Below are 14976 nucleotides of genomic sequence, written 5' to 3'. Positions count from 1 at the left end.
GTTTCGTTGGTGCACTGGTGGAAATCCGGTTGGTGCTATTGGGCGTTGATGCATACCGACGAGATTGATAGTCGGTGGATCAGGTGATGGACTTGGAGTACTAGATGCATCAATGTCTGGACCAGGAATGGATGTTTTGCCCTCCAGAGACTCGAACGACCCAATCAGACATAGCCATTCATTCTGATAATCAGTTTATCTACCCAGCATTCCTCCTCTTCGCTGCTCTAGCTCATAAGCCTAATCTGTTACCCCGCCCACATCCCTGAAAGGTATCTCCAAGTGACGAGCTTCATCATTCACGATGCATTCCGCAAAGATGGCAGATATTCTGCGTACAGATCTGGCAAAGACTGGATCTACAGCTGCAGCATCAATCACCGATGTCCACCAGTTGTCCTCTTACAACTGGATCGAAGCGCCTGAACCCACCATCGCAGTCCCAGGAAAGCCCGCCCTTTGGTCTCCTCCAAAGGCCCCCCGAAAAGTAGCGAAGGACTCTGGCCTTATCTACTCAGCCCAGAACGCCGCTCGCCATCCAGACAGTCCACTCGAGCCTCTGTTTCGATCCTTGCTTATTACAGACCCTTCATTCGACTTTCAGTCGGTTGGCCTCGTGACTGATCGAAACAACATCCGCAAACTCTTGTCATTCATCAACCCAAGTTTGAGCAGGAATGGAAGGGAGCCTTTTACTATCAAGGTCGAAGTTATCGACGACATTGCAATCTTCTGTCGTTCAGAGGCCGAGGTATCGCGGTTTATCGCTCCAGATAAATTCGTTGGGTATGGTTGTGAGTTCGAGAAGGCGTACACTAGCGAGCAGATCAGTGGCAGCACTGGACATCACCGAATTATCTCGTATCAGTTCAGTGATTTGAAGCTCATCGTTCGTTACGAGACAGATGGGTACGTCGATAACGCGCCCACAAAGGGTAAGGAGATGGACAGCGAGGATCTCACCTCGCTGATCGAAAGTCTATCTCTGGGATCAACCTCTTCTATTGTATCTCCCGCCTCTGCCAAGTCCAAATTAATGATCAAAAAAGAAGGTGAAGCAGTGCCAATCGAATCGACACTAGAAATCAAGACACGCAGCGCGTACAAACCTTTTGACATTCAAGAAGTCATTCCGCATCTGTGGGTATCTCAAACTCCTAATCTCGTCCGTGCATTTCACAAGCAAGGCCTGTTCGCCGTACCGCAAGTCGAGAATCTTACCCGTGAAATCAAGCAATGGGAGGAGGATCATCAGGGCGACTTACAAAAGCTGGCTGTCTTGATCAAGAAGATTATTAATGTTGTAAAAGCAAATGGCGGAGCTGGTGTCGTCATATATGATTTTGACCAAGGCGACAAGTTGGTGATTTGGCCAGCTGATGGAAACAAATTGTTGCCAGAGGACGTCTATGCCAGATTGCAGAAGCCCTCATACTAAAAACGGATGTTGAAGAACAGTCTATTGCAAGCATGTCAAGAACAAAACAAAGGGTATGTATTATGTGGATAATCCCATCAATCAACAATATAAAACAGTTTACCCATTCACCAATTTCCATCCATCTCCTATCCGTTGCTTATGCCACATAAAAATACTCCCATAAGGAACCCCACAATGAAAAGACGCCCAGACACACAAAGGAAAAAAAATGTCGTGTAAGTCAGAATAATGGGGAGGGATCGTGGAACGTGACGTGGAATGGAACTCTCGGTGCCTTTGAATCTGAAAACCACGCGGTCAATGGTCATAGAGGCGTTTTGCACATGCGTGAGCGAGTCAATCATAAATTGATCATAAAGATAAGGCATGAACTGAAATTTCAGTTCTAACGAACACGAGTGCGGCCAGAGTAGTATTCACTGCCCTGTGCGAAGTAGGGGTGTGCACAGGCTTGCTTGGCGGAGATACGACGCGCTGGGTCGTATTCCAGAAGCATTTCAAGAAGCTCCAAACCAGCAGGCTCCAATCCGGACACCAGGGGAGTTTTCATGTTGCGTCTCCATTTGGGGAATGAAGACTTGAAGTCGGGGAAGGAGGAAACACCGGGCCATGTGTTTTCATCGGGAGTTCCGAGTAATCTATGTAAATTAGAACCGAAAAAAAAGGGAGCCTGGGTCAATGCTTACCGGAAGATTTTGAATATCTCGTCAATCTCCGAGTCACCTGGGAAGAGAGGTTTGCGAGTGCACATCTCGGCAAAAATGGCACCAACAGACCACATATCAACACCAGTCGAGTACTGCCGTCCACCGAGAAGAATTTCAGGTGAACGGTACCATAACGTCACAACCTAAAACATTAGCCTGATTTTGGAAATGCAAATGCAAAAACTTTACCTCGTGTGTGTAGGTGCGCAAGGGAACACCAAACGCTCTGGCAAGACCGAAATCAGCCAATTTCAAATTACCCTCCCGGTCAATAAGCAAATTCTGTGGCTTCAAATCACGGTGAAGGATTCTGTGACTATGGCAGTAACGAACACCTTCCACGAGTTGAGCCATGAATCTTTTGACCATGGCCTCTCCTAGACCGAGTTGATTCATGTTGATGTGTGATCCATTCGGCAAGGCCTTTCCACGACCACCCTCGCTGACGGGGAGTGCCTCCATGTACTTTTTGAGGTCGAGGTCGAGGAACTCCATAACGAGATAAAGCTTGTGGCCGTCGGCATGCACGATATCGAATAGGCGGACGACGTTGGGGTCGTTCATTTCTTTCAGCAATGAGATTTCTCGGATAGCGGTGCTGGGTACGCCCTCATCTTCGGCTTCGAGACGGATTTTTTTCAGGGCAACGATACGGTTATGGTTGAGGTCTCTCGCCTTGTAGACGACACCATAGGTGCCTATCAGAAAGTATTTTAGTATTTGGAACCAGATGTTGAATGAACAGGCGAGTGTGGGGCAAGGGAGCGTACCCTCTCCAATCTTCTCGATCTTTTCATAATTCTCCATGTTGGCTGGCGGATGCGACAACTATAATTGAAAATTCCAAGGAAATATGACACAGCAATAATTGCTTGAAGAAAGACGTTGGTGGGTAAACGACACAGACTGCTCAATCGCGTGGTGATCGTGGGGTTGCTGCTGGTTAGTACGCTTGAAAGATATCAACGATCTCAACAGTACATCATGAGAGAGCAGTCGAGATTGGTGATCGATATCAATATGTAAATAATATAAGATACGACGACGAATGAGTCTGAAGGTACTGTCCGTCAACCAATGGATGTGATGGTGGGCTGAACGAAGCCTTGAGTGTCTGTCAGTTAGAGCTAAGCCCAAGCTGGAGTTGGCGTTTTGTACACAAACAAAACAGAAAAGGAAAGCGCCGCCGCGTCCAAGGCGGTGAGAGACAGAGGCTACGTCACGTGGTGATATGTCGCGCTAAAGGCGCTAAAAAGCTTCTAGAAGGAAAAGAAGACGCTTTGCCTGTTTCTGTCGGAATTCCACAATCGTCATCTCGAATTTCTATTTCTTTCCTTTCTTTCTCAAGATCGCGTTCAGATATATGTGAATGGTCTGAAGCATTGGGAGTACGATGTGATAGATTGCAGTCTATCTACTCTCAACTTAAACTTCACACGCACTGCCATATACATCATCATGAACTGGTGGCGGTCCCAAAATGGCAACAATCAAAGGTCTCAATGCCCATGATCGCCCTCCGGAAAAAGTCCGCGATGTCTACAAGAAATACCTAAAGATCAAGCTACCAGAGGTTGACAATGACCAAGACATGGTCGACTTGGAGAAATTGAACGTCGACAATCTGCCTAGTCCATTTGCGATATCTGGGTTTATAGATAGTAAAGAGCTTCGTCTGGCGTTTGATGAGTTTGTGGGTAGGACTGGTAATACCTCGACTACCCGAGATCATCATGGCGGGGKCCTTATTGAGGACATTCCTATCTTGACACATAAGAAAGTATCTGGTAAATCAGTCTTGAATATGTATTTGAGTGTCGTGTGACTGAGATGTATTGCAGGTCTTCATATGATACCATCTCTATATCCGCCAACAGTGCAGACCAAATTGCTGGACTTGATGCTTCACCGGGATCTCTCAGTGCCAGAACACCAAACAAATCTACATCTCCACTATGACATTGAATACCCTCAAGCACCTAATAATTTGCCCATCTCATTCTTTGAAGCCGATCCAACGTCCACCTTTGCACCCAAAGATCCTCACATACACAAMCCCATGACCATTCAAGCCATGCTCGACAAAAAACTCCGCTGGATCACACTCGGCGGGCAATACAACTGGACTGCCAAAGTATACCCCGACGGGCAACCACCCGCATTCCCAAGAGACATTGCGCATCTACTGCGTGCGGCGTTCCCCGAGACAGAAGCTCAAGCAGCAATCGTCAATTTCTATTCCGCGAACGATACTTTGTCCATGCATCGCGACGTAAGCGAACAATGCGACATTGGCCTTATCAGTGTCAGTATCGGCTGCGACGCGCTGTTCATGATTAGCCACGACGACGGGGAAGGATGCGAGGTGATTAGACTTCGCTCGGGGGATGCGGTGTACATGTCTGGTCCTTCGAGATTTGCGTGGCATGGTGTACCGAAAATTATACCGGAGACGTGTCCCGGTTGGTTGTGCGATTGGCCGGGGCCGGAGTATCCTAATTGGCAAGGGTGGATGGGGAGGAAGAGGGTGAATCTGAATGTTAGGCAGATGAAGGAGTCGATGTCGTCCGCTTAACAGGTATGATGATGGTGATGATGAAACGCCTTGTGAACGTGCTATGAGCACTAAAGTTCTTTTCACACTTCTTGCTCGTATGGATTAATAATAGATCATCACATGTCTGATTATTTGGGTATGTTCACAATATACATTACATCCATAATTATTCCCTCCTATGCAAGTTTAGTTCCGTAAATGCAGTCAAGTCCACCGCTCAAGTAAAATGTTCCACTGCATCTTCAAAATGTAGCTAAGAAACAAAAATCAATCACAATAGCAGGAAGAAAAAAAACGCTCAAGATTTTTTTCTGTTCATATCATCATTGCTCTCAAGGAGGGCCATATCGATTGCTATTTGCAGGAACTGAAGTAGACGATGGATTGCTCGACGTCAAAAGTGACTGTACAGAAGCCGGACTCCATCCCGTGGCGGTCCCATTCGCGAGCTGTGGACTAGTCCTGTAATGATCATTCTCTGCAACAGGGCCGACATCTTTCGCGGCCCCGTTCATCAGTCGTTGTCGTTTCGCTGCCTGGTGCGCAGCATCGTACGGCGACGTGTGTTGGGTGGGTATATTAGCCGAAGTCGTCGTTGTTGGCGCAACATATCCGAATGATGGGAATTCGCTATGGTTTTCGGCGCCTGGAGCATTCAGTTTAGGGCGTATGGTGGATTCTGGAGTTGGTTCATCAAGGCCTCTATACGAGGGAGCCCCGACTCGTCCCATGCTTTTGTCGTGCATCACAACACGCTTCCATTTCGCAACTAGCTGGTCGTAATCCCACCGTGAAGAATCGGGGCTAGTAAAGCTGTGGTCCATCGCGTCTAGCTCACGAGCTGCATCACGCGGTAATGGCAGCGTATCTGGCGGGAACAGCGCAAATTCGCGCGGCCATTGGCAAGAGCTTAGCCTCTCATTTTGCGCTCGCAGCTTTTCGGCTTCTTGCTGCACCCTGTGGAGTTGGGCCTCTAGATCTTTCCGCTTTTCTGACTCGCGCACAAAGGCCCTTGTGAGCTCCAACTGCCAAGTGTTTTTCTTGACTTCTAAAGACAACATCATCCAATTCTGATAGGCCAAGTCGAGGTGCCGCGAACTGATCTCGTCATGTTGCTGGGCTGTTGCATTTATCATCTGGGGCTCATTGACATGGCTGTTCTTTGTTCGACTACCGGCCTGGTTCATATTTGACATGCTTAGTTGTTCATTACGCCACTTTTCGATGTGCGCTTTGAGGGCATGACGGACGAGATCGGCTTGGCCTGCATTAGGAGGATCCAACGGGAATGATGTGCTAGTTGGAAAAGGCTGAACTGAAAATAGTGTCGGAGGAGGAGGGAGTAGTTTGAGGACAAGTGAGGGAAAGGTTTCGGCCTGGACATCGAATTCAAAAGGCGACAGTCGAGGGCGGGTTGTGCTTCTATTCATACGATCATTAGCTTCTTTTAGGTTTCATGCTCTGAATATACACGAAAAACTCACGTCGCAGCTTTGATATTATCCAAAACCTCTTGTAACGCTAACTCCAATGCTCTGACAGTATCCGCATCTTTGGTCTTCGAGTTTCGACCTGTATAATCCAACGAACCAGGTGAATGAGACACGGGAGCGCGCGAGGAATTGGCTACATCTTGCGAAGCGCTTTCGGAAAGGTTGTTTATTACGCCCGTAGCATGCCAAGAAGGTGTGTTGAAAAGAAATCGAGGCCCTTCTCGCGGGCGCGCGGGGGGCTCGTGAGCGCTACCACTCGGAGAGTCGTTATGACCTTTGCGCGAGCCTATGTCTGGGCTTTCATGTTTGGCAGAGGTGCGCGCCTGTCGCCGAGTTATACTACTGCGGATTCGACGAATTTCTTCGACGTCGTGAATTCCGTCGGGCTTCTTCTTGAAGAGGTATTGGTCGAGATGTCGTCCGAGCGAGGAGGATGTGAAAGCTTGGTGGCAGTATTGGCATTCTTTGTCCTTGGCGGTGGTGCCTTTAGCTGTGCCTGAATGGCCTCCATCATCACCTGCAGCTGAGTCTGCGGGACTCCTCGTTTGATCTTCGGTGTCGACCATTTCGCGCGGCTTTCGCCAGGTGTTGAATCAGGTTTTAGACACGGGGAAGGCGAGGTAAACGCTAGCGTAACGAATGAGTAGAGGGCGCGAATGGGTATGTGCTATTGATCGTGCATATTCAGGAATACTGATCCTGGAACAGTAGCTCTAAGAGCTTGAAGCCACGTTGCTTGCAGTACGTATTCCAAGTCCAATCTTGAATTAAGTAATCTGGGGAATCTCTCACGAGCAAATGCCGGTCGATCTTCTCGGCGTCCTGCATCACGTGATAAACCTACATATATTGCCGATCAACCGACTTCAGCTTATTTCTACACGAAACCGACATTGCTAGGTGTCAATTCATCCGGTCCAAGATCAGCTCAATTGGATTGGGAACAGGCTAATCCGCAAAGCCTATAAGGTGAAGCTCAAAAGGGATCTATATTGATTCCTCATTTCTGTCTGATTGCTACGAAAGGGGGTGCCGGGGGTCCGACAATATATAAATAAAGCGTACGTGCTTTAGAATAGGATGACCATATCAATAACTCCTGGGGAGATGCAGCACCTTCTCGCTAATAAAGTTCAGAATCATCTCACGACTGACAGGCGCAATACGCGGCACAAAACACTCCCTCAGCCATCGCTCAACATCATATTCCACCGCATAACCCATACCACCATGCGTCATAACAGCCCGTTCGCACGCTGTATAAGCCGCCTCTGCAGCTAAGTATTTAGCACTGTTACAAGCCGTCCCCACGGCTTGGAGTGATACCGAGCTGTCGGTCTTGGACGCATCGTACATCCGTGCTGCATGATACGTAGCGAGTTTAGCAGCTTCCAGCCTCATGTATGCGTCTGCTAGAGGATGCGCGATAGCTTGATTCTTGCCAATCGGCCGCCCAAAAACCTGTCGTTCTTTCGCGTACAACGAGGCCTTTTCGAGTGCAGCATATCCGAGACCTAGAGCTTCTCCAGCCAGCAGACACCGCTCGGCATTCATTCCGTGAAGGATGACTTTGAATCCGTCGTTTTCCTTGCCGACGAGAGTGTCGGCAGGTATCTCGTAATTATCGAAGAAGACCTCGTTAGCGTCGACGGCCCTGCCACCCATTTTCTTGATCTTCTTCAATTCTAGCCCTGGATTGCTGCGGTCGAGGCTGATAGCAAACATCGACAATCCTTTCGTCGGCTTCTGAGTCTCTTCAAGCGGCGTCGTTCGCGCAAGCAGGATCATCACAGACGCAACCTGCGCACACGTAATCCAAATCTTCTGACCCGAGACAAGGTACGTATTATCCGAGTTCTTGGTTGCCGTTGTCTTAAGCCTCAACGTATCAAGCCCCGTATTCGGCTCCGTCACACCAAAGCACGTGCGCCAGGTGCCATTGATGATGTTGGGGATTACTTTGTCGACCTGCTCCTTTGTACCGAATTTGGCTAGTGGTTGTGTTGCGTAGACATTGGCGTGTATTGCTTGTGCGCCTGCCATGCCTGCGCCGGACTGGGTGATGGTCTGCATCATCATTGTAGCTTCGGATATGCCTGAAAAGTCAATACTATATCGTATTTAGAGTAGATGTAAACCCCCATACCTAGTCCTGACCCTCCAAGTTCTTCAGGCAAGGCAATCCCCAGCCATCCATCTTTGGCAAGCGCAGCATGGAAGTCCTTGGGATCGCGCTCTTCCTGATCGCATTCCTGCCAGTAAGAGGACGGGAATTGAGAGCAGACTTGCGCCACTGCTTCGCGGACCGTGAGTTGCTCTTCAGTAAATCCGGTCAAATCCATCAATTCGCGGTGTGGTTTTGATGTTGAAAATGCACGTTTATAATTTATGTTTAGCAAGGCTTGTCTCCTCTTTACCCCGGTCCGCGTAGAGCGCCATATTGTGGGGGTTGCTGATGCCAAAATGCGCTTGGAGAGAATGCTTGCGCTTGAGGATGAAATCATGTTGACACACGCTCATCAGGATATAGTAACCCGGAGTTCATCAATACATTTTAATGTCTGTAAGTATGAATATACCTAGTTAGTGGAAGGCATGCAGCCGATAGCGTAGAAGCCGACTTCCCCACACTTGATCGACGCTTAATCTTGCTTGCTCGGCTTCATGAAGCACCACGCGATAAGCCCCGATGGCCCACAGACCATAGCCCTAACTGCCTAATCGGAAACCTTTCGTTTCTCGTCAAGATCTACAGTCCCAGAGGATCATCCACAATGTCAATCATATATACAGAGTATTTCAAGAGATTTCGGGAACGATTAAGCGTTATTAGTGAAGCCTATGAATTATATACATGTCTAGTTTATGTTATGCAGTGTTTAAACTATCAGTGAGCTTCAATGTTCACGCGCTGTGTGAGATGAGAATTTGCTAAAATACTCGAAGACTGATTAATTTGCTATACTCATAATTATAGTGGGGAGATTCAATATATATTTAACCAGCGTGTACATGCTCTCGAATTGTTCATGGCATAAAACCAAACCCATACGCCCTATTATCTAGATTACAGTGTTTTCTTTCAAATCACCTAGGTACTATACAAATGAAACAGGGGCATAAACCTACTCATTAGAAGAAGTCGACCCTGGACGACTCTTCTCAGCCATTCCGCCGCTTGAATTGCTACTCTTCTTCGCCTTTTGTACACTCAGTGCCTTTTTCAGGTCCTGGACGCCATGGAGATAAAACCATGACAGTGCGAATACCACAAAGAAATTGAAGAGAATAAATGCCCAAAAGATGCCCTATCGGTATCAGTTAGTTGGATTTCAATTGATGTGTGAGGCAAAAGGAGCTTACAAAATCGCGCCATTTATGGGAGTAAAACACGTTGAAGCTGGAGGCCTGTTGTCACTGTTAGTCTGAACGACGTAATCCTAGGAAGTAAGAAGGAGCGTACGAATTGATCGCCAGTGGCATATGCGCAAAAAGAGCACATCCCATCAGATTCGGTGACGTACCCACCAGCCTCAGCTGTAAAAGCACTGGTATAATTCTGACAAGTCGAGCCTGGCGGTGGAGTAAATCTAGCCTCCTCACGAGCCACGCATTGCACCGGCTGATCGTGCACCAAGACACCCAAAAGTGCTTCCAGTAGATAATTAAACGGCGTAAGCCAGTACATCCATGCTCTCCAGAAAGTGGGCAGACCCGAATAAGGCACCACGACACCACAGAAGGAGACAACAAAAGTGAAGAAGGCTGGTACGATAAGCGATGCGAATAGTTCGTTGGGCGAGAGAGCGGCAATAAATTGTCCGAAGCTGACGTAGTAAAGCTCGAAAAGAAGGATCATGATGTAGGTGAAACCAGCAGTAAACGAGTCTCGAGAGAATCCGATGCCCCAGTACCAGCAGTTAAAATAAATAGAGCCTGCTATGATTGAGTATGGAATCTCGGGTAAAACAGCGCTGACAACGAAGGCTGGCCAGGAGTAAATTTTTGCTTTGGCTTCACGCGATTCGTACAGATTTCGGAAATGGAGGAATCGTGGTTGGAGCTGTTGAATGAGTGGAGGTGAGATCGTCAGAGTCATGAAGACAGAGAACAGTCTCGACTGCATGTCGATATAACTATGTCCAAGTTTCCAGAATGTAAAGGTATTGAACAGACCGGTAAAGATATGGAGCATGAATTTGCCCTAAAAAGTCAGTAAACTTCCAGCAGATAATAACAGACACATACAAGAAGATATTCGGGTGACCGCCAATATGCTATAAACGACCGCTTGGTGGTCGTCATAATCTGCGCCCATACCGGCATGGCATATTCTCTATCATCCTTTGTCTCTTGACTCGTCGTGTCGTTTCTCCTCGATGTAACAATCTCTTCAATTTCTCGCGTTCGCGCGGCGTGTTCTTCAGAGCTGGCCCATACATCTCCCCAGTCTTGGCCTTTATAATCCGGATTACCAGCTCCAATGACCTCCAACATATACTATTCACAGTAAGCTTTTAATCATGCGCATGGTGCAAATTGACATACCTCTGCAGGGTTCGCATCCCTTCGACACTTTTTTCCGCCATTGCGTTCAAAGTAGTCTATCATAGTGCGGGAGTCTTCTGAACCTACTTCTCCATGATACACCACACGGCCCCCATTCTTCAGCAGTAGCAGATCATCAAACTGCTCAAATAAAACTGCCGATGGCTGATGGATTGTGCACAGCACAGCTTGTCCGGCATCGGCGAGGCGACGAAGAAACCGTACAATATTATACGCCGCAAGTGAGTCCAGACCAGACGTTGGTTCATCAAGAAAGAGAAGTAGTTCGGGCTTACTTGCTAACTCGACTGCGATTGTGAGACGCTTGCGCTGTTCCTGGTTAAGTCCTGAGCCACCAGAACCTACAGTAGCACCTGCTATTGGCCGCATCTCGAGCAGATCAATGATCTTCTCGCAGTAATCGTACTTTTCTTGCAAAGGAACCTCACGCGGCTGTCGTAGTCTGGCAGAGAATCTTAAAGATTCGCGAACAGTTGCGGTAGGCTCATGAACGTCCATCTGCTCTGCGAATCCCGTTGCTCTTTGGAAACTTCTAGGCAGCCCACTGCAACGACTGTCAGAAATTGATCAATTCTTGATACAAAAAAACATACCGGCCATTGATCAGGAAGTCGCCAGTCACAACTCCTGTATTGACCCTTTGAGCAAGGACATTGAGAAGAGTGGTTTTTCTGGACACATATTGTCAGATCCTATCATTTTGACAAATCGAGACACTTACCCAGCACCAGAAGCTCCCATCATCGCAGTCAGTCGACCAGGCCTTACATAGCCCTGGACATCATTCAGGAGTCTCTTCCGACCTCCTTTAACCGAAATGTCGTAATTAACATGTTGCCATGTGAATATAGCCGTATTCTTTGCAATACCCTCAACACTCTTTTCTCCTCCAGCAGATTCTTCCTCTGTGTTGACATTGTTCTGCACTTTATTTCCATCTTCCTCGTCTCCAGGATTGGTCTTGTTCTTAAGTGCATCATCGACACCCTTCGGTGCTTGACCTCTCTTGAAAACAGTCACGGAACTACCTCCTTTATTCGGCTTTTGTAGCTCCATTCCGATCATGGTCAGCACGACAAAAAAGATGAGCCATGCAATGATGATGCCAAAATTGCGCCATAAATGAGATCGCGAATATGTGTATGCGGCTTCAATGTAGTCGCCACCTTGTACAACTATTTGGTTTGGCTGGCTACCTTGAAGAAAGCAGCTTTGATGTTGAGGAGATGCATCTGGGCCTTCAGGTACAAGGTAGGGCGGGGTACATTCGATGTTGAGATTGTAAAACTCATTAGCCATGAGGGCTTCAAAAGCGTATTGAACTGGATTGATCCAGATAAGCCATTTGAGCCATGGGTGCATTTTCCATGGAGGAATGAGGTAGCCTATACTGTTAGTATTTTTCAGTAGGCTAAACACACAAATACGCACCTGTGTAGACGACTAGAGCTTGCAAGGCAACCCCAGTGATTCGAGTGGCTGTAGTTCGTTAGTCTTTGTGCAATATTCAGACATGACCATGCAACATACCAACATCAAGTGAAGAGCACAGAGCGCCCATGGCCCGAAAGAAAGAGTATATAGTCATTGTCAACACAAATATAATCAAAAGATTGATGAAAAACTGCGATGGCGTTCGTGATAAATCTGCCATACTATGCAAGTCAGTACGGCCGATACCATAGTTAGACTGGGACACAAACAAGTATACAATAAGATCGAATATAATGACTTGGACTGCAACAAGTGGCATGTCAACCACCACTTGAGCCAAGGCATATGCCGATGGTCGATAAAAGGAACTAAAATGTCAGTAATCGTTCATGTATCTCACCTGTTCACTTACAATGCTTTATGCTTCAACAAAATTGGTCGACTTGAAAATGCTGAAGTAAGTTCCGCAAGGGCAAGAAGCGAGTTGAAAAGAAGGATATAAAACATGACACCACCGCGAGGAAAGACGCCGGAGCTGTATTAAATTAGGAATAGTTCATCTCCAAAGTTTCACCGGTGACCCTACCTTGTCGGCTGAAGATTGTAGAAAAGACTTCCAACAATCAAAGCTTGGAACAGAATCATAGCCCACTTGCCATATAGTGACTGTGGATCTCCTATCATAACAAGGAACTGTCTCTTGGTGAGAGCCAGTACTTGCTGATGGAAAGACAGGGTAAAATTCCTCTGTTTGATAGTACTCCGTGCGGCTTCACGCGTCTCTTCTTGCTTTCCCAACTCTTGCTCAAACTCTTGGACATCCTTGATCGCTGCCTGGTATAGTTCACTCTTCAAGTAGATACTTTCAAATTCCTCTGCAGTTCGAGGAATCCGATCCTCCCAGCCGGACTTGACACGCCTAGCATGTGGATCACTAACCGAAGTCAAAAAGTCTGGAGTCGTCCATCGTGGAGGACATTCAAAACCTAGATTCTCGAAGTACGCCTTTGCCTTGTCTATTGGACCGTAATATGCGCAACGACCTTCTTCGATCAGCACGACTTTATCAAAGAGTTTATACAAACTTTCAGCTGCCTGGTATAAGGCAACCAAAGTCGAGACCTGGGCCATGTTCGTCAGACTGCGCAAACTTTGGACATACTCCAACGCCGTGCTGGCATCAAGTCCCTTAGTAGAATTATCCCAGCATTGCGTACTGGCTTTTGTAATCATCGCTTCGGCAATGGACACTCGTTTCTTCTCACCCCCGGACACACCGTGAATGAGCTCATTGCCTACTTTGGTGTCCATGGTGTGCTCGATCCAAAATAGTTTGGTGATGGCGCTGAGAAAGGTCTTTTGGTAGTCTTTTCGGCTTTCCCCTTCGTTTCTAGATGCCTTGCCAGGTGTCCTAGTCTGAAGTGCAAAGTTGAGTGTTTGTTTGACGGTGAGGGTCGCGTAATGTAGGTCATCCTCGGGATTATACGAAACTGCCTATATTAGAATGGGATGATAAATAGGCTGGAATAGAGTAGACACCTTCGGAACGATAGTTCTTTGCCATGGTCTGTGGATCCGTTCCTCCATATGAAACCTCTCCTTCGATCTCTTCATATCCAGCCCGCTGATTTCCAATTACCTTTAGAAAAGTCGAGCACCCAGACCCAGGTCTCCCAAGGACCAGGAGCAACTCTCCAGGTCGTACGCAGCCCTATCAATGTCAGACTTAGCCATACAAGCTGTGAAGGGAACCAACCGTGAAATCATGCAAAATAGTCTTGACAGGCACTTTTGTACTAGCACCATTCCTCCCCCTCGTAAGCAACCCTTTGATCTTCCTAGGCAATCCCATAAACAGATCGCCCACAGTAGGTTGCAGCGCCGCACCCAACCCAGCACCTTTGACGTTTAAATTCTTCCATAGGACGCCGGAGTGTCTTGTCTTTTCTTCCTCGGAATTTTCCTTTCGTTCGCGACCAAACATGCGCGACATTAAGCGCTCGATCTCGGCCCAGTCTTCGTTTGTTTGTTCTCTGCCAAGGGACGAGTTTGTGGTTTGTCGTCGGGCAAGGGAGTGGTCTTCGTTCTCATGCTCGTCCTCGTGGGTTTGCGCATGTTCATCGTGTCTCTGCGGGCGAGACGTGCCAGACCGAACGGGCGCAAACTCAGTTTCTTCCGAACTGGAGTCATTGTAATTTGTTCTTTCTGATAGTGCATTCTCGGACCTCGCGTGGTCACGCAGCTCTGTGTCGGAGGTAGCCATAGTGAGGCTTGGAATGGTACGTTCGCCCGAAATTATCTTAGAGCCATTGACACGGAGGAATAAACATATAAATATTTATTACCCTGCCAGGAGAGGTAGGGCGTAGGTACCAGGAGAGAATATCGCGACGGACTTAAGGACAGACCAACCCTATAGTGACGTAACTACAGTCTACACAGGAACGGAGATAACTACCTGGTATACTAAGATGATTTTCTTAACACAAGTGATACGAGAAAAACTATACTCCAGGAATATCTAATTACTCGACGGACGAAGCAGTGTATTACGCGCTGGAGCGGGCAGTGATTCGCTCGATTCCCTCGATGCGCGGTCTAGTTTGGCTCCATATTGATTTGTGTAGCACCACGATCCTTGCTTTCGTGTACCACCTTACTCGACATCTGCACTAACAATGCTTAGGCAGGTTTAATGGAGTTAGGTTACTAAGGAACATTGAGATGTGATCTTCAATCCAGTTTCTGCTTGTGGTCATTCAATGTTGTGTTCAT

General features: G+C 47.4%; 6 protein-coding genes across 6 annotated transcripts; 2 read left to right on the top strand and 4 right to left on the bottom strand.

The window, feature by feature from the left end:
• Nucleotides 1-304: 304 nt before the first annotated feature.
• BHQ10_007008 (uncharacterized protein) lies at nt 305-1438 on the top strand (the record flags this gene model as incomplete). The annotated part of the gene is made up of 1 exon (XM_040879657.1): nt 305-1438. The coding sequence occupies one exon, from the start codon at nt 305-307 to the stop codon at nt 1436-1438; it is 1134 nt and encodes a 377-aa protein (XP_040735512.1).
• A 388-nt stretch (nt 1439-1826) lies between these two features.
• Nucleotides 1827-2955, bottom strand: BHQ10_007007 (uncharacterized protein; the record flags this gene model as incomplete). Its single annotated transcript, XM_040879656.1, has 4 exons — nt 1827-2079; nt 2128-2291; nt 2338-2846; nt 2919-2955. The coding sequence occupies 4 exons, from the start codon at nt 2953-2955 to the stop codon at nt 1827-1829; spliced, it is 963 nt and encodes a 320-aa protein (XP_040735511.1).
• A 673-nt stretch (nt 2956-3628) lies between these two features.
• Nucleotides 3629-4723, top strand: BHQ10_007006 (uncharacterized protein; the record flags this gene model as incomplete). The annotated part of the gene is made up of 2 exons (XM_040879655.1): nt 3629-3935; nt 3990-4723. The coding sequence occupies 2 exons, from the start codon at nt 3629-3631 to the stop codon at nt 4721-4723; spliced, it is 1041 nt and encodes a 346-aa protein (XP_040735510.1).
• Nucleotides 4724-5037: 314 nt separating this feature from the next.
• On the bottom strand, nt 5038-6764 carry BHQ10_007005 (uncharacterized protein; the record flags this gene model as incomplete). Its single annotated transcript, XM_040879654.1, has 2 exons — nt 5038-6127; nt 6190-6764. The coding sequence occupies 2 exons, from the start codon at nt 6762-6764 to the stop codon at nt 5038-5040; spliced, it is 1665 nt and encodes a 554-aa protein (XP_040735509.1).
• A 523-nt stretch (nt 6765-7287) lies between these two features.
• Nucleotides 7288-8540, bottom strand: BHQ10_007004 (uncharacterized protein; the record flags this gene model as incomplete). The annotated part of the gene is made up of 2 exons (XM_040879653.1): nt 7288-8294; nt 8345-8540. 2 exons carry the CDS (start codon nt 8538-8540, stop codon nt 7288-7290), a joined length of 1203 nt encoding a protein of 400 aa, XP_040735508.1.
• A 783-nt stretch (nt 8541-9323) lies between these two features.
• Nucleotides 9324-14464, bottom strand: BHQ10_007003 (uncharacterized protein; the record flags this gene model as incomplete). Its single annotated transcript, XM_040879652.1, has 13 exons — nt 9324-9506; nt 9562-9606; nt 9662-10402; nt 10447-10698; nt 10747-11311; nt 11361-11438; nt 11489-12152; nt 12199-12246; nt 12298-12569; nt 12614-12736; nt 12788-13691; nt 13750-13912; nt 13958-14464. 13 exons carry the CDS (start codon nt 14462-14464, stop codon nt 9324-9326), a joined length of 4545 nt encoding a protein of 1514 aa, XP_040735507.1.
• Between the last annotated feature and the right edge of the window lie 512 nt (nt 14465-14976).

The sequence above is a fragment of the Talaromyces amestolkiae genome, assembly GCF_001896365.1.
Source record: "Talaromyces amestolkiae strain CIB chromosome Unknown scaffold14.1, whole genome shotgun sequence".
In the NCBI taxonomy this organism is placed as follows: Eukaryota; Fungi; Ascomycota; class Eurotiomycetes; order Eurotiales; family Trichocomaceae; genus Talaromyces; species Talaromyces amestolkiae.
This window is presented reverse-complemented; position numbering and strand designations above follow the sequence as displayed.